This window comes from Gopherus evgoodei, chromosome 8, assembly GCF_007399415.2.
Source record: "Gopherus evgoodei ecotype Sinaloan lineage chromosome 8, rGopEvg1_v1.p, whole genome shotgun sequence".
NCBI classification, from domain to species: Eukaryota; Metazoa; Chordata; order Testudines; family Testudinidae; genus Gopherus; species Gopherus evgoodei.
The window spans coordinates 52,004,099-52,024,583 of record NC_044329.1 but is presented as its reverse complement, the minus strand read 5'-3'; the positions used below and the strand labels follow the sequence as shown (position 1 = coordinate 52,024,583).

Here is a 20,485-nt window from a genome sequence, read left to right as displayed (position 1 = left end):
CCTGCTGCATCCTTCCTTTCTCTGCTACACTGTCCCCAACAAGGTCTAAGGTTCAGCCCCTACTGCTACTCATTCATGATTTCAGCTCTAGTGAAACAAGGCCTCTAAAGTCTGATCGGCTTTACCTTTAAACACAGGAAGGGGAGGGACAGACGGTATCCATGCCGCTTTAAACAGAGCCCACATCACCAAGGAGGAACACCTCGCCCCCACCCCCTCTGACTTGTACCTAGATTTGGCATCACTGCCGCCTGCTTAGCAAATAGGTTACAGCACCAATCCGGTGCAATTGACCCCCTCAATTAGGGCATGGTAAGTACAGTTCTGCTGCCCTTTAGTCATACCATAAGCTAACAACAATCCGTTAACCCTGCATTCAAGACTAAAGTGAATTTTAACCCAAAACAGCCAAAATTGATCACGTTGATCACTCTGCCCATCACCAAGGCAGAGTAGGTGGGTCTATACAAGGTCTTTTGCCCTATGAAATCTTTCCCCCCAGTTCATCAGTCCACGTCAGGGTAGAGCTCATTCAGACCCTGGCTGACATAAGTAATTAATTAGGGTTGCCAACTCTATGGGCCATTTCCTGCCCTTGGATATATATGTGCACTTGCCGTGAAATCTATCTTCTTTTGTTTCCTTCCTTTTTCTTGTGTGTGATGTTGCACTGACATTTTTAATTGTTTGCTTTACAGAGTATTTATTACTGCATTTCAATTATGTGCCTACTGCTTGTTATGCCCTAATGGTGGACAGGAAGCAGGAAGGAGCAGACTGGGGAGACATTGGGGAATATTTCCAAAAGGGCCTGCAGGATTTCGGCAGCTAGGTCCCATTGATGTTCAGTGGGAGCAAGACACCTAAGTACTTTGCAATATTTGAAAACATCATCTTTTATATTAAAAAGTATTAGGCCAAAATCCTGAAAAGTGCTGAGCTCCAACTGATCACCCATATTTCCACTGACTTCAGTCTATAATCGTAGTAATTACTACAGGAAATGATGCTAAAATTCAATACTTTGCATTTCTGTTGGACCCTTTAATAAAGAACCATGAGCATTTTACTAGTGTTAATTAATTCAAGCCTTACATGTCCCCAGGGAGGTTAGATGAATAACTAGAGCCGGTCAGGAATTTTTCAATAAAACAATTTTTCAATTGCAAATGCTGATTGGTGGAACCCAAACTTGTCATGGGACAGGATCTGTTTTGAAGAGTTTTTCGACTAAAAAATATTTCTGGAAAAAATTTTTTTAAATTATCAAAATCCTTTGTCACAACATTTTCTGAATGAAAAATTCCTGCTTTCTAGTTCAAAATGACTTTTCATGTTGAAGTTTAAGCTAATTATAGAGAAAAAAACCAAAATAGTCCAAATCAAAATGAAGCATTTAGAAATTACTGAAATGAAATGTTGTGATTGACGTGAACTGAAATTTTGGTTTGGATTTGGTTCATAAAAACTGTTCAAGATTTCTACTTTTGGTCTCAATTTGAGACAGGAAATTTTTTCAATATCTCAAATTATCATGGGCCAGGGGGAAAGTTTCCCAGCAAGCTGTAATGAAAAACACTATGATTACAGTTGCCAAGAAAAAGAAGGGGAGGGATACAAAAATAAGATAAACTACTTCCAGCTAGCCTTTATTATCTTTTACAGGTGGGTAAACTGAGGCACAAGAAGGTCAAAGTGAATTGCTCCCCCCCATGTACACACACAGTGAGATGGTGACAGAACTAAATATAAACTGCAGCAATTCTGTCTCTCAGCCCCTGCTCTTACTGCTAAACTCTCCTTCCTCCAAACAACTGCACTCCAATTATACGACACAAACCATAAACTAATGATCCAATGAAAACAAAATGCAAGGCAAACAGATTGGCAGCTGGTAACCAATGTGCAATCAAATCATCCTTTCTGCTGCACTAGGAGCAATTAGAGTCCTTGGACTCACAGTCGCAGTCCTGCCCATCTGCTGGCTTCATCCTCTCTGCTATGTTAAGCTGTAATTCTTTAAAGCAGAACAGATGGAGTTAACTGTTGGTCAACATACAATAGTCCCAGCAAGAGTTCTAGAGGCAAATTCATCCCTGGGCAACTCCACTGAAGTCAGTGATTTTACACCAGGGATAAATGTGGCCCTTAGAGTTGGGATTACCGCCTGGAGACCACAAATCAATAAGAAAATGAAAACTTGTCTTGTTCCAAATAAAGACATTTTACCCCATAATCCAGAGCACAGGTAGGGGATGAAATGACTTCAACAGGAGATACTGGTCTGTCCAGAACATAAACCTAAACAAACTTAATACTGTACAGTCTAATTTAACAGTGTTACTACAGCTACTGAATTAAACCTGGCACTGTAGTGCTCAGTTTCGGGGGCATGAAATGCCATTTGAGATACCACACTGATATGAGAACATGCTTTTAAGCCTTTTTTCCCCTCTCGTATTGTATTTGTTAGTGCCCCCGGAATAGGCCTCAGTCTAAGAATTTATGCCCCAAATATATTAGCGAGAAGATGATGTGCTTCTACCAAAGGAACCATGTCAGTACAAAAAAAACCCAACCAAGATAGATGCAAAATTTTCGTCTCCCTGTGTAAAGATCTGGAGTGAAATCCTGTCCCCATCGAACTTAATGGCACTGACTTCAGTGGGCCCAGATTCCACCTTGGGGATGTACGACAGCTCACAAAAGTGAGGTACTGATCACCTGGCTAAATGAGACCGAGCATAAACCAGACAGCATCACTCTGCCAGCTGGTTAGCAATGGGCCTCCCAATACACCCCAGCCAGGAACGGCCATCTCCCTTCTATTTTGGTCTATGGACTTTAGCATGAGCAAAGACTTCCAGTATTGGCAAACTGCACTAGACGTTGGCCCAGCCCTTCAAGGTCCTGAGTGCCACCTCAGAAGTGCTAAGCACCTTGCAAGATCCAGCTGTTGGGGCCAGAGCCAGTTCTCACTGAAAGACCTCCATTGCCCTCAGTGGGCATTAGATCAGGCCCTTGGTGATGAGACAGACAAATGTGAGGACTGGACTCTGTTGAGCTGGCCAAATGCATGACAGGACAAATTCTCCTCTGGTTTACACCCCAAGCAGCCAGAATTTGATCCTTCAGTTGTGACCTAAGGCCTCCAGCTACAAAAGGCCAGCAAATTATCAGACTGTACCATATCGACAGCTTATGACTCACATTAACCTTTCCTTAAAAACACAGCTATTTCCTTGCCAGTATTGGGTGAGATGCAATCATGTTGAGGCCAATGAGATGTCACTGGGTTACATCTATGCAGAATCTAGCCCCTTACACCACACTCCAAAAGACTCCTCTTGTGATCTGAGCACAGCGGTCCCGTTTAAAGGCTAATATCATTCATGTTCTTCTCATTCAGGGTCTCCAGGTTCTCAGACAGTTCTGTCAGCCAAGGCTGGCTTAGAAGTTGCTTTTCCTGCTCAAGAAAATGGGGGCTGACAGTGAAAACTTAGTCCTGAGGAACATGCTTATCGGTCTCAACTTGCTCCTGCTGGGATCAGTCCTCAAGCCCTTTGAGTGCCGGCTAGAGGTGACAACAGAGCGGATGAGGAGGCGGGTAGTGGATGAGGAAGGCAACTTTTCCAACTACACCCCACCTATCAAGGAGCAATCCATGGTCTTCAATCATGTATACAACATTAACATCTCCCTGGACAGCTTCTGCTCATTAGCACTCGAGGCGTCATCTGACCAGGAGGTGAGTTCAGAAGACGACAGGATGACGGAATATACGGAGCAGACCTCAGACAGCGAGAGCCAGGTCACCTTCACCCACAGGATAAACCTCCCCAAGCAGGCTTGCAAGTGCTTCACCTCTGCCCAGGTCATGCAGGAGCTTCAGAGCAGAATTGAGATGCTGGAGAGGGAGGTGTCCATGCTACGGGACCAATGCAACTCCAATTGCTGCCAAGAAAATGCAGCTACAGGTAGTAACTGATGCTGTTAGATCTTGCTGGGGACTGAGGTCTCAAGAGAGGAAGGCGCATGAGTTAGAGTGGGTGCCATTACTCAAGAGTATTAATGGAGGAAATTTTGCATTTGCTAATAGTCCCACAACAGTGCATATACTCAGCACTGTCAATATTACTTATCGACATAAACAAAGACGGCCAGATTCACTAGCTAGAACCCAGGCTACAGGTTCTGGGAGGTAGAAAGTCCATCGGGAGTTGGGTACAAAAGCACAAGTCTCCACACTGCTGGGAATCCCAAAGCCAGCCTGCATAGCCCAGAAAGAGGGTGGGACCGACTCGGGAGAGGCAGGGTCAGGGCATTCAGGATATATGCTGATTGAGGGCATCTCTTCAGCTGTCATGGTTCCTGTGGAACCCTCAATGGAATTTAAAGCTCCTCCCCCTTGTAAAACTCCTAAGTGTGTGTGGTGACAGTTCACCCATAAAACAGAGATTCAGTCTCCACGTTCATTGATTCTTGAGCATCCCAACCTGTGACATGGATTTGTCAATGTTTATACATGGGGGAAATATCTGACAGTGAAATTCAGTCGCTGGCCCAAGTGCAGCTTGGTAAAGTGAGTACAATTCCCATGGAAGTCTCGGGGTCAAATTCAGATACAAATGGTGCTGGATGTAAGTTACACGTTGGGTATAAGTTGGTCAGAAGTCAGATGCAAATGGCAAAGGGCATCAATTCTGAACTCAGCAGATAATGCAAAGTGAATGTAACCTGCCTGGCAGAGGCAGAAGGTGGAGGAAGAGCAGATAACCCTAGGACAGTGGTGGGCAACCTGCAACCCACAAGCTGCACACGGCCATCAAGGTAATCTGCTGACAGTCTGCCAGACAGTTTGTTTACATTTGCACGGCTGCCCGCAGCTCCCAGTGACTGTGGTTCACTGTTTCCAGCCAATGGGAGCTGCAGGAAGTGGCAGGCCGCAGGGACATGCTGACCACCGCTTCCTGCTGCTCCCATTGGCTGGGAACAGTGAACCCCGGCCACTGGGAGCTGCAGGCAGCCATACAAATGTAAACAAACTGTCTGGCAGCCCGCCAGCGGATTACCCTGATGGGCTGCATGCAGCCTACGGGCTGCAGGTTGCCCACCACTGTCCTAGAGTGTGAGAGAATGCAACTCCTATTGGCTTCAGTGAAATGCCTGCTGATTTACCCTCATGTAACAGAATGGAACTGGGCCCACTTACCAAGGGCTGATTTTGGTCCCCACAAGAAATTGAACTGGTATAGGTTACACTCACACCTATTTTGGACACTCATGCTGATTGCCAGATTGCTGCAAGTTACCAGACACTACTTTGTCACTTGAGCCCATTTGCTGATCAGCTTAGACCCTACACGCGACTTATCCAGCCCCATGTACATCACCACTGAATCTGGCCCCTTCTCTGTGGTCACTTAGTGTTGAGCTTTCCCCAAGCTCTTCAATATATTCAGCAGTGACCTAGAGAAATCACTGTCTGCTCAGGTTAGAAGAGAGCTGAACTTCATTGCTCTTTGCATCTTGGTCTTCCCCCTACTGCTCAACCAATGGCCCTGTACACTGACCGAGACCTACAACCTTCTACCAATGTACCTCTCCATACTGGCCTAGAAAGACTTTCCTCTTCTTGGGAGAGATGGGAGTCCAGTCCCTGCAATCACTCCATCCCAGGCTTCCCCATGGTCCTTCAATAAACTGTGCCTGGCCTAGAGAAATTTGCTTCTCTTGGCATAAGAGGAAAAATTAAGGCCTAGATTTGACTTTTAGGCACTGAGTGGTGTCTAAGTTTCAGCAGCCCTGGAGTAGCCCCAGAAGGCATTGTGACCCTGAGACACACCCTACGTCACAATTCCTTCCCTGCTTCCTCCTTGTTCAGGGTGAGGGAGGAGCTTTTTGCTACTAGCCTATACCGGCAGCGAGGTGCAACACCCCCTGCCCTGGCTCTGTGGCTATGCTCAGCCAGTGGGAAGGTAGGGTCAAGGCCTTGCTCCTTCCTCATCCCTCCATGCCTACCCATGCCAGCTTACTCCCTTCCTAGAACAATGCATCCCAGACCCAAGGTTGGGAAGTGGGGGAAGTGGGATGCTTAATCCCCGATATGGGCATGCAATTCAAGTCACAATCTAGCCTTAACTCTCTACATTGAACCACCAAGGCCTTTTCCCCATATACTACCAGCGAGGTGCAAGCATTCTGAAGAGCTACCGGTAAACAGGAACTGAACTGAACAGCGAGATTAATCCGCAGAGACTCCCGCCCAGAACAACCATTTTATGGTATCATTGCCGCTCAAATCCTTTCACCAGTAACGTATTCACAGCCACAGCTTAAGCCAGGTTAAAAAACAACTGCATGACACTAGCAAGATGACGAGGCAGCAAGTCCATCTTGTATACCCCCTGCTGCTTAGCAATTGTTAGGCCAGTTCTGTAACTTTTCATGGGATCGGTAGAAGAGAAAAATTTACTGATTTCCTAAATAGTCCCTTAACGCAATACAGCACCGCAGGAGTCAGCAATAAATGAGTTCTCTATCCTCTCCCTAGAAGGACTGAGTGGATATGAAAATCACACAGTTAAAAAAAAAAATCAGGGGATAACTTTAGCTGCCATGAAAGACAAACAAACCTTTTTATAATGAAGGCACAAATCTATCAACGGAGTATTCCATCTGAATAATAATGTGCAAGCTCTGTGAAGGGCTTTCTATAACCCTTCCATTAGGGTTACTGTTTCAAAAGACACAGTTCAGTTCATCATCTCTACAAGGCAGTTCTTCAAAACCAAGGAAATAGCGGGTTGCTGTAATGAGATGGGTTATGAAGGAGGATGTTGATACAATGAATTTCAGCTGAGTGAGGAACCAGAGCCAAGAGCATTTTTTACTTCGGAGGAAGCTTCATAAAAAATGGGATGTTTTCGCAAAGAGTTTCTGCTTGACTCCTCAACAGCATGCATCTGGGTCTGTGAGTGATGAAGCATAGAAAATGAACACTCTAATTGGGCCTATTAGAACGTCTCAAGAGGAGAAAATGTCAGGGTATGGAAGGTATCCAAAGCCCTATCCCAGGTGCTGAGAACCACTGTCCAGTGTAGGGTGAAGACAGGAATTGGCTACAATCAAAAAAACCCACACTTTGCTTCCCTGTGTCTTCTCCTTTTTGAACTTGTTATTTTGTAATTGGCATAATACATAACTACACTGGGCCTAACCCTGCCCTTAGTCACACAGCAATGTAAATCAGGAGTAACGACACTGAAGCCAACAAAGTTATATCAATAGATAATAGGAGACTCAGGCTCATGATCTGTGTGTGAGGAGGGATTATATGCACACATCATCATGCAGAGAACACAACAACACACACAGAAATGTGTATGGGTCAGATTGGCAGCTGGTGTGAATCTGCACCAGTCCAAAGCAAGCGATACCATTTTACACCAGCTGAAAGTCTGGCACCAAACCCTTATATCCATACATACATATTAATAACTGTATTAGGTAAAAATAAAATGTAAACTATTCCAAAATTAAATGGATGTGCTGAATAATCATTGTTAAAATCAAGTAATAAAATTTAAGAGATAAAACATGAAAGGAGTTAGTTATAAAAATAGTTGTAGGTCTATTTGGGTTATTTATAATGTATGCAAATAAACTTACAAAACATTGATCATTCTATGGAATCTCCAGTCCAATCTCAGCTACAACAGGGTGATCTGGAGTAACTTCTTTAAATTCAGTGGAGTTACTCTGAATTAACACCAGTGTAAATCAGACAAGAATCAGTCATTTCACACACATACTCAGTGTCAGACATTTCCATAAATAATCCTCGATTTTCCAGCAACTGTTCAAGCATCTTCTCTCATCTACTGACAACTTCACAAGAGTCTGAACACCTGAACACCACCCCGATGTGTGCATTGCCTAAATGGTCCTATCACACTTTATAACCAACCACTTTTACGTTTGTTGGTCAGCAACGTATATCATAGGCGGTGATAGCACCACCTATAGTTAAGATTGCCTAACATTTTCCATTATAAGACTCTGCTTTCACTTGCTTATAATTTTGCCAAATTTCAACCATTCAAGTTGACATTGTCCACATCAGTGTCTGTATCAGGCTGACTACTTTGGAAAAGTTTCAGTCAAATGGTTCAACCATTTCCAAGAATGAGTTTAGGGGAAAATACATTGTTTTGTCTATGTTAAAATAATTCTTACCACCATTTCACTGAGAAGCTCTAGTGCCTCCATGTACCAGAGCAAGGGATTGAAATTAGGTAACAGGACTGCCCTGGTGTCAGGGATGTGCCTTTTGCTGTCCCAGATTTAGCCAAACAATAAGCCTCCAAAAAAAATCTCATTTTGCACATACTAACTAGAGACTTGTTTGGCGGCTAAACTCTCCAAAAATTCTGTCTGTACTGAGTATGCTCCATTCCTGCACAGCTCCTACATGCCAACCAGACTGCATATGTGCGGTCCCCACAGAACATCTGAGCATGTTCTGTCCCGGGCCTGCAGGGGGTTCACAGGACTTTTCCTGCAATTGTTCCTCCAGCCAGGGACACATCTGTGGTGCCAGGCACAGGAAATGAGAGCAGGGAGACTGTCTCTCCTGTGCTCTCCTGGCTTCCCATTGCTGGCACTTGGGTGACCAGATGTTCTGATTTTGTAGGGATAGTCCCAATATTCGGGGCTTTGTCATACATAGGCACATACTGTATTACCCCCCCACCATCACTCAGAAGCCCAATGGGAAGGACAGGCAACAGGATAGAGGGTATTGCAGGATCCAGAGAGTGGGAAGGAGAGGAGGGGCAGGACAGACAGGAGCAGAGGAAGGGGAAGAGGATTAGGGGTATTTAGGTGCAGTGAGGTGGGGGTAGGAGCCCGGGGATGGAAGATGAAAAGGAGCAGAGGGGACAGGAACTGATGGTGTGGCGGTGTTGGACAAGAGTAGAGGGGTAGGAGGAGGAACTGGAGTTATATAGGGGCAGGTACTTGGGGGAGTTAGATAGGAGCCGAGGGGCTGGGGATAGGAGCCAAGGGGTTGGGTAGGAACAGAGAGTCAGAATGGTCTGTAACCTAGGGCAACCCCGCCAGAATCTGAATTGAACCCAGGTGTCCTGAGTCTACATTCTTCTGCTGACAGCAAACAGCTGTCAAGACCCTTGCAAAGAGTCTTATCCCCCTCTGGTGATGGGCTCACACAGAAGATAATAGCCTACTACCGTCATCAGCACTCCATTAGCTCAAGTGGTAGAGGTCTGTGCTGTGGATTTAAAGGTCTGAACTCTGCTGATGACCCACACTGGAGGTGGAGATGGTTCCATATTATAGAATTTTTGGAGTTTTTTTTCAGTTTGGTTTTATTATTAACAAATTAAGAAATTACATCTAAAAAAAACATTAGAAGGTCTTTACAACTGCAAAGCCAAGCATGCAAAAATTAGACAATGCCAGAATTAAGATTGCCCATGCAACCTAAATTCAGGCCCCTGGGGCATATGCATTACAATACAGTCTTTAATGACATGAACATATACTATGTCATCCACAGGACCCTTCCAGTTTGAGGATGTTGAATTCAGGGAACAACCATGCAATTTAAGAAGCGTGAAGTGAGATGGAAGAAAGCAGAATCTTCTAATAAGCATATGAGAGAGAGAGAGAGAGCATGCAAAACATTTGAACACAAATGATTCAGATTTTGAAGCCCAATAAAACGTTTCTACGGTCAGTTTTTCCCAATTCCAATGGCCAGTAGGAGATGTACCAGTTGCACTTAGCACTCACCTTTAATCACCCCACTTGCCCTCTGCTCACTATTCCATCTCCTCTGGAGGCTACTTCTAATGTTCTCCAACCCCCTGAGCAATTTCAAACAAATACCCTTTTGTTTTAAATCAGCCTGACAGAAATATCCTTCCTCTCTTCCCCTCTACCCAAGGCCCAGGATGGACTAAAGATTCAGTTCTCAGCCAGTCACAGGTTTCCGTACATAAAAATGTCACAAACCCAGGGCACAATCTTGCACCAAGTTTAGTGCTGATGGACCTGTGCACCAGTGAAGACTGGGGATTTAAAGTCCAACGTTTTGCAGCCCTGCAGGTCTAGTAGCTGCACATGGTTCACAGAGGCCATAAAAACTGCTAGAAATAGCTTTTCTATAGCTCACAATGTCATCCACAGTTAGCAACTCTTGTCCAGGCCTGCATAGCATGTGCCAAATCAAAACCCTTTGAATGCAAACCTGGACATTGGAATTTTCCAAATAATATATAATAATCCTATGTGAAAATTGTGTTAAGTGCATCTTGTCCTAGCTCCAAATGGACCTTTTAAGCATATCAGAAAAACCATTTCACAGCTTGGGGGCAACTCAGCATGACTGGCACTAGCCCATGGCTGGAATAGCAGAGGAGTACTGCAGGTCAAGACCAAAGTGTCCTGGCAGATAGAGACAACACATAACTGTTTATAGTGGGTGGGAGGCACAACTTAAAGGTTCTGGCAGTAAGCCGTGGGGTTCATGGCAGGGCATCTAAATCCTGTCAGAAATGGGGGAGGCTTGTGGCCCTGCGTGCCTTCCCACATGCGTTGCATCTGCCAGTGGCAGAGTTATGCAGGAAAACAACGCACAGTGTAATCAGGCTCCTACTCCTATAAGCATTAATGTCCCCCGGCAAATGTCATATGAAACTACAGCACTATTGGAAGGATATCACACTGTGGCTGCAGCAATTGTGGGGATTCTTCTGTCCCCACCACACAGCCACTGTTGATAGCTGACTTGTTGATTTTGATCATTCCAGGGCAGCTAGATTACATCCCCCACTGCAGCGGACACGGTAACTTTAGCCTGGAAGCCTGTGGCTGCATCTGCAATGAAGGGTGGGCTGGAAAAAACTGCTCAGAGCCCCACTGCCCCATGGGCTGTTCCAGCCAGGGCATCTGCGTAGAAGGCCAGTGCATCTGTGACAATGACTACAGTGGGGACGATTGCTCAGAGCTCCGCTGCCCGACGGACTGTAGCTCCCGAGGCCTCTGCATGGATGGGGAGTGCGTCTGCGAAGAAGGTTATGCAGGGGAAGACTGCAGTGAGCTGAGATGCCCCAATGACTGCTCGGGAAAGGGGAGATGCGCCAATGGCACCTGCATCTGCCAGGAGGGCTACGTGGGGGAAGACTGCGGTCAGCTGAGGTGCCTGAATGCCTGCAGTGGACGTGGGTTCTGCCAGGAGGGGATGTGCACTTGTGAGGAAGGTTACAAGGGACAGGACTGCTCAGCAGGTAGGAATGGCCTCCCTATCAGGCACAGAATTGGTGCCAGGGTAGGCCCTGCTCTCAGCCTGCTTGTGAAGTGGGTGGATCAGGGGCATGTCAAGATGAGTTGGCTTGGCAGGAAGGCACCACACTGCTGCTGTTTTCTGCTCCCTGGGGCCCATAGGGATGCAAAGCACAATTTAGAGGAGCCCTGAGGTTGCTCTAACTTACATCAGGGCCCTGCCCAAGCCTAGCATATGGTCAGAGTTTTAAACTCCTCTTGCCCACCTCCCTGAGTCCTTGCCTTGAGAACAGGAACACAGTAACTGAGACTCAGGCCCCACACGTGCCCAGGCTTGGGGCCATTGCACGCAGACAACACGGTCGGACATTCCGGAAGTGATTTCTGCAGAGCAATTAGTTTGAGGAGGGAAACAGAAAATACTATCATGCTCTTGTCACAATTCCCTAACTCAGCCAGGGTCTCCGCGCTGTGCAAGGAAGCTGGGCCGCAGCATTCTGCACTGCCTGCGTGCTCAGGATCCCTGCTGACACCAGTGGAAGGACCATGACAGCTACTGCAATAGTTCACATGGGGACCCTCTGCCAGTATCACAGGGGAAGATCAATGTGTAACCAATGGCTGTTTCTATGGCAACTGTGGTCCATCCAATAAGGCCAACGGCAAGTGCTGCTCCTTCTTGGGGCTATTATCATCTGTCTGGAAACCACCTGCCCTTGGCTTTTTGTGCAGGGACATCTGGGTCATTATCTAAAGTGCTTCTCCACTTGTCTCTCCTGACTAGGGCTACTTGAGAACGAGGATTAAAGCTACGTTCCGCATTTCACACCAAGCGCCCAGATAACAGACCTGGCACTTCAGGGGATGAGGGGAGTGGGTGGGAAGGGAAGTGGTCTCCATCTCAACCAAAGAGATGACACATTTGTCATTCATAAGTTTCTCATCTCCCGACTGGAAGGCAGCGTGTGGGCATTGGCTGGGGGCACGTGACACTCATAAGTTTATATGCATTCACCTCACTGCCGATCTCTCTTTCGCAGCTGCCATCTCCCCAGATCATACAGTTAGGCACCAGGGCTGCGTAGTCCCAGACGACAAGGACGTGCTCACCCCAGTGAGTGCCCACTAGGCCTGCTGCTTTGGGCACCTCTCTGCCAAGATACACACAATTTAACCCTTTCGTCCCAGCTAAAACAGTACATCAGTCCCAGAGCAGCGAGGAAAGGGCTGCAACATTTCTACATAGGTGAACCTCGCCACTCACAGAGCCCGGTCTCCTCAGCTGGCTCTGCAGCCCCTCTCCCCAGAGGCTCAACTTTTTCACTCCTCCCCAGGACTCTGAGCTGTGCATGGCCAACACGCAACACTGCTCCTTTTTAGTATAGGCACCACAGCTGCAGCTACTACGCAGGTGCTGGCCAGCAACCAACCACTTCTCAAGATTCCCTCTGTCCATCCCACGACCCTCATTATTGCTCTGCTCTCTGCCCAGCTTCTGCCCCACTCACCACTCCCCTCCATTTTGTTCTTGCTTCTGCACTGCCTGCTTTCTGGACCTGCATTCCCTACACCTGCCCCTATCTGTCCAATTCCCCTTTCACTTAGCCCCTTAACAGCCATACTGCTGCTTTTCAAATCAACAAGAAAAATGCTGCATAATGTGATTGGGTTGGGTGGGACTGGGGGAGGTGAAAGAGGGGTGAGAAAGCCATTATCTGAATACTGGTTCACCTCCCAGAGCCCCTCTTCTGCTGCCTTCGGTGGAAATCCTAACAAGGGGTGTTTTGGATGCAGTTTAGGACTATTTTTAGAAGTTTTATGCAGCCCCAAAGAAGGCATGTTTCCTTCTCAGTCACATATGGCCTCTTTATTTTTTTATTTCATTGAAGGCAATTAAAAGCAAAAAATAATTAGTGGGGAAGGAGAGCTAATAACTGATGACATCAAAAAAGCTGAGATGCTTAATGCCTGTTTTGTTAGATACCCAACACAATTAATATTAGCAGCAAGAAGGAGGGACTGCAAGCCAAAATAGGGAAAGAACAGGTAAGAGAATATTTAACGTTAGATGTGTTCAAATCGGCAGAGCCAGATAAAATTCATCCTAGAGTGCTTAAGGAACTAGCTAAAGCAATCTCTGAATCGTTAGCAATTATCTTTGAGAACTCCTGGAGGAAGGGTGAGATCCCAGAGGACTGGAGAAGGGCAAACATAGTGCCTGTCTTTAGAAAGGGAAACAAAGAGGACCCCAGGAATTATAGCCTAACTTTAATATCTGGAAAGATACCAGAACAAATTATTGAACAATTTCTAAGCACCTAGAGGATAACAGGATTACAAGCAGTAGCCAGCATGGATTTTGCAAGAACAAATCATGCCAAACCAATCTAAATTCCTTCTTTGACAGGGATACTGGCATAGTGTATGGAGGAAGCAGTAGTCATGATATAACTGGATTTTGGCACAGTTCCATTTAACATTTTCATAAACAGGGAAATGCAGTCTAGCTGAAGTTACTATAAAGTGGGTGCACTACTGATTGAAAGACCATATTCAAAGAGTAGTTATCAATGGTTAGTTGTCAAACTGGGAGAGCGTATCTAATGGAGTGCCACAAGGGTCAGTCTTCAGTCTGGCAGTATTCAATATTTTCACTAATGACTTGAATAATGGAGTGGAGAGCATGCTTATGAAATTTGCAAATGACAACAAGACAGGAGAGGTTGCAACTTTGGCAGACAAGATCAGAATTCAAAATTACCTTGACCTATTGGAGAATTGGTCTGAATTCAGCAAGATGAAATTCAATAAAGACAAGAGCCAAGTCCTTCATGTAGGAAGGAAAAATCAAATACACAGCTATAAAATGAGGAATTACTGGGTAGTTGAGAGTACTGCTGAAAAGGATCCGGAGGTTATAGTGGATCACAAATTAAATATGAGCAACAATGTGACACAGCTGCAAAAAAGAGTAATATCAATAACAGGGAGGTTGTTTGTAAGACACGAGAGGTAATTGTCTGTCTCTACTCAGAACTGGTGAGTCCTCAGCTGCAGTCGTGTGTCCAGTTCTGGGTGCCCACTTTAGGAACGATGTGGACAAACTGGAGAGAGACCAGAGAAGAGCAACAAAAATGATAAAAAATTTAGAAAACCTCACCTGTGAGGAAAGGTTAAAAAAACTGGCTGTGTTTAATCTTGAGAAAAGAAGACTGAGGCGGGACCTGATAACAGTCTTCAAATATGCTATGGGCTGCTATAAAGAGGACTGTGAACAGTTGTTCTCCACATCCACTGAAGGTCGGAGAAGAAATAATTGGCTTAATCTGCAGAAAGGGATATTCAGATTAGAGATTAGGAAAAATGTTCTAACTATATGAGTTGTTAAACTCTGGAATAAGTTACCAAAGGAGGTTGTGGAATTGCCATCACTGGAGGTTTTTAAGAAGAGGTTGCACAAATACCTCTCAGGGATGGTCTAGGTAGACTCAGTCCTACCTCAGCAAAGGGGGCTGGATTTGGTAACCATCTCAGGTCCCTTCCAGCCCTTCATTTCTGTGACTCTATGAAAAGCAACATTTCTTGGTTCTCGGTCACCTGTGAGCGAGTGACATTAAAAGTGATTGAATTACAAACAAATGAGCTGTCTCAAAGGCAAACCCAGCACAAGGTCAGGAATTCCTTCATCCTAGTAGGGACTGTCTGTGTCTGTGTTTGTACAGGGCCTATCACAGTGGGTCCTGCTCCATGATGAGGGCTCCAGGTGCTACTGCAACACTGCTAATGACAATAATGAGAAATGACCCCAAAGCAAATTCCCGTATGTGAGAACCTCCAAACTTTGAGGACATTCAACTTTGGAGCAGGATCTATGGCTGGTTGCATCTCTGCAATAGGTTGAAACAAAGCCTGGAGTCCAGACACCCACAAACTTGGGACAATAGTCACATCCAGATCTGAATTTCAGAGTCCAGGACCATCACGGTTTGACTGCTCCTCCCTTCGCTAGTGTTACACACCCTGATGTGGCACTCAGACATCAGTCCTCACCCTATCAAGGTGAGTTTTAAGACTTAGCAGAAGCAGGACGATACCCTCAGCTGATTGCCTCAACTTTAATTCCATGTATCGCAATAGCTCGGTGCTTTGCAAACACAGAACATGACGACAGTGCCTGCCCTAAAGAATTCCCAATAAGTATAAAATAAGAGATAACAGATGGATACAGATAGACAGGGCCGGCTTTAGGGTGATTCAGCCGATTCCCCGGAATTGGGCCCCGTGCCCCTAAGAGGGCCCCGCAACGTCCCGAAGGAGCTGCCGCCAAAGTCCCGCCACTGTCTTCAGCGGCAGCTCAATCACTGCCACGGAGGAAGGTCCGTCCGCCGAAATGCCGCTGAAGGCACCAGCAGCCAATTGAGCTGCTGCCGAAGTCCCGGAACTGTCGGTGGCAGTAGCTCAATGGTTGCCACTGTCTTCAGCGGCATTTCGGTGGAGGGACCTTCCTCCACGGCAGCAATTGAGCTGCTGCTGAAGACAGCGGAGGGACTGCAGAATCAGCTCCTTTGAATTGGGCCCTGTGGTGCCTAAAGCTAGCCCTGCAGACAGATGAGAAGTAAAAGAAAACAATGAGACAATATTGGTCAAAATGATCAGTAGTGGACTCAGAGCACCAGTATCCTAACTCTTTTAAAGTTTTTTGTGGGCCTCAGGTTGAGTTTTAAGGAGGGATATGAAGGAAGATGATGTATCTTTGTGGATGTTTTCAGGTAGCTCCTCCCAAGCATGACGGGCAGCATGGGAGAAACCACAAGTGTGCTTGTTTGAAAATTTAACCAGTGGGTGATTGAGGCTGGGCAGCACTATGGGGCACTGAGTTAGGAATACTCCCTAGTGAAGATATAGTTAAAAAGCATTTATTTGAATTACTGGAAATTGCATTCATTCTTCTCCCTCATATTCTGTGCTATTAACACTGGCTTGGAAAAACTGTTGTTCTCTAAGTGTGAGTCATTCCGAAGTTTGCCCCATGATAATATATCATTTAACACCCTCTCCCTCATTCTCTCTCACACACACACAGTGTCCCACTGATTTTTGTTTACTGAACAACACTCCCGTTGTGCAGGACTAATATTGATTATTTGCAGGACCGAAGGGGTCCCACCAAGATTGGGTCCCTGTTGCACTACACACTGGACAACCACAAATAGCCCCTTCCCTGAAGAGACTGAATTGACAAGGCAGACAAAGTGTCAGGGCTGGCACGTAGGCAGCCATGCCTAGTGGTTAGCATTGGACAGGGGGCCAGGCCATCCTACCAGCCGGGCTTCAGAACCAGAAGGTCAGGAGCCGAGATCAGGAATCAAGAGTCAGATACCAGGAATCAGGCCAGTTCAGGAAACAAGGAAGTCATGATCAAGAGACAAGAGCAGATAGCACTGGATGATCAGTCCAAAGCAGAGTGGAACCCAGCTGTACAGATGATTTCCTGTTCCTCCTTCTGTCATAAGTAGAGAGAGCAGGCCAATCAGAAGCTTTCATGTTCCACCAATGGGGCAAGAGCCTTCTGTGACAGGTGTGGGCTCTTTGGGATGTCACCTAATGTGCTGGGATGCCACTGAATTAGCCTATTCTACCAACCTGGGTCCCCTTTACCTGGCCTTGCTGGGTTAGGCTCACAAGCCTCTTCCAGCAAAGCACACACACAGGGCCACACCCAGCTGCACAGAGAGACAGAGATCCATTCTGAAAAGATTCAGCCTTAGGGACTCGCCCCAACACTCTGGTGCCCACTCCCTTTAAGGGGTACAAACTCAGAGGTTTTATGAAATTCACCCTCCTCCCTCAATGTGGAGAGAGATATGCACAACTTCTCTCCCCCCTCTCCTTCCACTGTTAGAAATTACATAAACTGGGTTATACTATAAATAAGAAATAAGTTTATTAACTACAAAAGGTGAAGTTTAGGTGAACATAAGAGAGAACAGACAGAACAAAGCAGATTACTGACCAAATAAAGCAAAATACACAAGCTAAGCTCAATATACTTAATAAATAGGTTACCAAATGTAAAGTCTCACCCTAAATGTTATTTTAGGCAGGTTGCAAAGTGTCTGTGGTTCAGAGTTCCAGTTATATTCCTTTTCAGACTGGACCCCTCTCTCAGTCTGGATTCTCTCTCTACCTTGCCTTCAGGTGGCTTTAGCAGTCTTTCTTCTTGGGCAGACAGGTCATGGAGAGGAGGAGTCCCGTTTGCCTTCCTCCCCACCTTTAAATAGGATTTACATAAGGTGGGAATCCTTTGCCTCCCAAACTTGACCCCCCCATCCCTCCCAGTGGAAAGTTACAAGAAGTCCCAGGTAATGTTTAATATCAGGTGACAAGACCACCTGACTCTGTAGTATAACAGTGTCCATGAGTTAGTGGCAGTATGGAGAGTCCACAGGAAAGCCAACCCTTTTCACAGTCCATTGTCCACAGTGATGGGCCATCCACCCTGTCTGGCTTTATCGTTGTTGTACCTGAAGTGTTAGCAGTGGGCATCACCCAAAGTAGTATAGTTGAAATACAGATACATAGTCAATATTCCTAACTCAGATACAGAAATGATACAGGCATACAAATTGGATAATCACATTCAGTAAATTATAACCTTTCCAATGATATCTTACAAGACCCACCTTACATAAAGTATATCTCAGTTATGTCATATTCATATCATAAGGATATTTTCTTAAATAATGTGGAGTGAAACATCACACCTTCTATCTGAGCTGGTCTTCAAGAAGTCCCAGTTCATGCTGATGCCAGGAACCCACTGGGTGGAGGATTGGAGCATGATGACCTCCAGGAACCCTGCAGACCCAGGTTTAAGAGCCACAGGTCATGACAGAAAGGAGTGGAAGGAAAAAGGCACAGAAAGGTGAAGCAGCACTGGAATTAAAATGGGGCCTCCAGGCTCCCAGCCTAATACCGTGTCCACAACACAGATAAATATTGACTAGCCCCTTACAAGGAATGGATGAAAAGCTTCAGGAGAGACCATATCACACCTCATACCAATTCTAAATGTGATCCTAGTCCCTAGACCAAGAAGAACATCATGCCTGAAGTAGCAAAATGGAGGATGGATAAGCCATGCACTCTCTGACACTCCCTGTCTATCACCTCTCCCTTTAGTTGCCCCACCCGAGGATCTGCGAGTGGCTGGGATCAGCGACAGGTCCATTGACCTGGAATGGGATGGGCCAATGGCAGTGACAGAATATGTGATCTCCTACCAGTCAGTGGTGCCGGGGGGCCTTCAGCTCCAGCAACGGGTGCCTGGGGACTGGAGCGCTGTCACCATTAAGGAGCTGGAGCCGAGCCAAACATATAACATCAGCATCTACGCTGTCATCAGCGACATCCTTAGCATCCCCATCACTACCAAGGTGACTACCCGTAAGTATTGCTTCTGTTACCGAAATATCGGGGCTGCCTAGCTGAGAGCCAGTAACAGCCTGACAGTGATAAGGAAAAATGCTTTATTCTGCAGAAGAAAGGCGAGCCCTGTATCTTGGTACAAAAGACTGTTCCATACAAATTTCACAAGCCTTTTACACACTTTTAGACAAAGACCCTTGCATGTTAACACTTGATTGGTAGGTGTCAAACCCCGCACTCTGTTATCTGGTTAGTAAAGGCTGGTTTGAAGCAAGTTTTCTCTGCTTTGAGGCAGAAGAGAAAAGATAGTTCAAAAGTTCAGGGTACTGTGTACGTGAGGCTTCTGCTTCCCCCTAATGGCCAAACCGTTAGTTATTAAGGAGGGTTACCAGTAACTTTCACACTTCTCCACCGTATAATTTTATCCCCATTGGCCAGAAGTAATAGAAAGAAGAGCAGTCTCATATATACCCATGGACCCTGATAGACAGCTTTCCCAGTTTAATACAGTTTCTGGTACATGATTGCCATCATTTAAAATTGCTTGTTTAAGGCTGGTTGAAATTTTTCCATCAAAACTGTTTTTCAACAGAAAAGTGGGTTTTTGACAAAACTAATTTTTGTCACAAAAAACTGTCCACTTTCCACAGAAAATCTACAATTTTGTCAAAAACTTGAACGCTTGAAAACCAAAAAGCTTTCAGGTTTTCAGCAAAACCAAAAATATTTCTATTAGGAAATACTGTCACAGAACCTCCTGCCCCCATTCTCCTCCAGGACTGGATTCCCTATCCACATTGCATCTCTCATCCTGTTCCATGTCCAGCGACTCCCAGGATGCACATGAGTGGTGGCTCAGTAAGATGGGAGGATTATGGTGCATCATGGGAGATATAGTCCAACAGGGAAACTTGGCCCATAGAGGAGAATGGGGACACAACATGCTGGAAATGCAACTCCTATTTAGCACCTCCACAGCATTTCCAAATCAAATTTTCCTTTTTAAAATTGAAAGTTTACATCTGAAAATTTTCAGCTTTCCATTTTTTTGCTGAAAAGTTAAAATTTTCCTTGGGGGAGGGGACATTTTCCAACCACCTCTTCTGCTTGTAAAATAATGCTTTGGTGGCACCAGGACATCTCTGAAATAAAGTTAACCCCATACAGAACTCTTCCTGAATTAAAGCTGACTGTTATTGACATAGTGTTCTTGTGAAATGAATGCCAGTGATGCCTTTGCTAATACAGACCCTGATCCAAAACCCATCAAAGTTAATGGGCATCTTTCCATTGATTTCAGTGGGGTTTGGACCAAGCACATAATGCTGTCGAAAGAGACTAAAATTCTGGTCTAAGATTGCCCTAAATGTAGTTTTCTCCTAAACCTCACAAACATGCAGGGTACAAGGCTATCTCTCATACAAGGCTGCACCTGATGCATGGATGCCTTTTCTTGTTTATTTTCCTTGAAATCTGTTTTATAATAGAGACAGACCTGAGCATCAAAACATCACATCTATATCCCCAACAGCTGGTCTGTGATTTTGGTTCAGTTCATTTCTGGGATTGAATAATGAGAAGTGAATGTCAGGAGTTCAGATTCATTTTGAGTACACTCCTACAATTCATGGAGGATGGGTCCATCAATGACTATTAGCCAGGATGGCCAGGGATGCAACCCCACACTCTGGATTTCCCTAAACCTCCATCTGCTAGAAGCTGGGACTGGACGACAGGGGATGGATCACTC

At 45.6% G+C, this 20,485-nt stretch overlaps 1 protein-coding gene across 1 annotated transcript in view; it reads left to right on the top strand.

Moving 5' to 3' along the window:
- Positions 1-20,485, top strand: part of TNR (tenascin R) — a 310,511-nt gene that overhangs the window by 239,360 nt on the left and 50,666 nt on the right. Inside the window, exons 3-5 of the mRNA XM_030573302.1 lie at positions 3,410-3,977; positions 10,836-11,312; positions 18,490-18,753. Of these exons, the coding sequence (XP_030429162.1) occupies positions 3,479-3,977; positions 10,836-11,312; positions 18,490-18,753 (1,240 nt within the window). The 5' untranslated portion in view covers positions 3,410-3,478. The remainder of the gene's footprint in view (positions 1-3,409; positions 3,978-10,835; positions 11,313-18,489; positions 18,754-20,485) is intronic.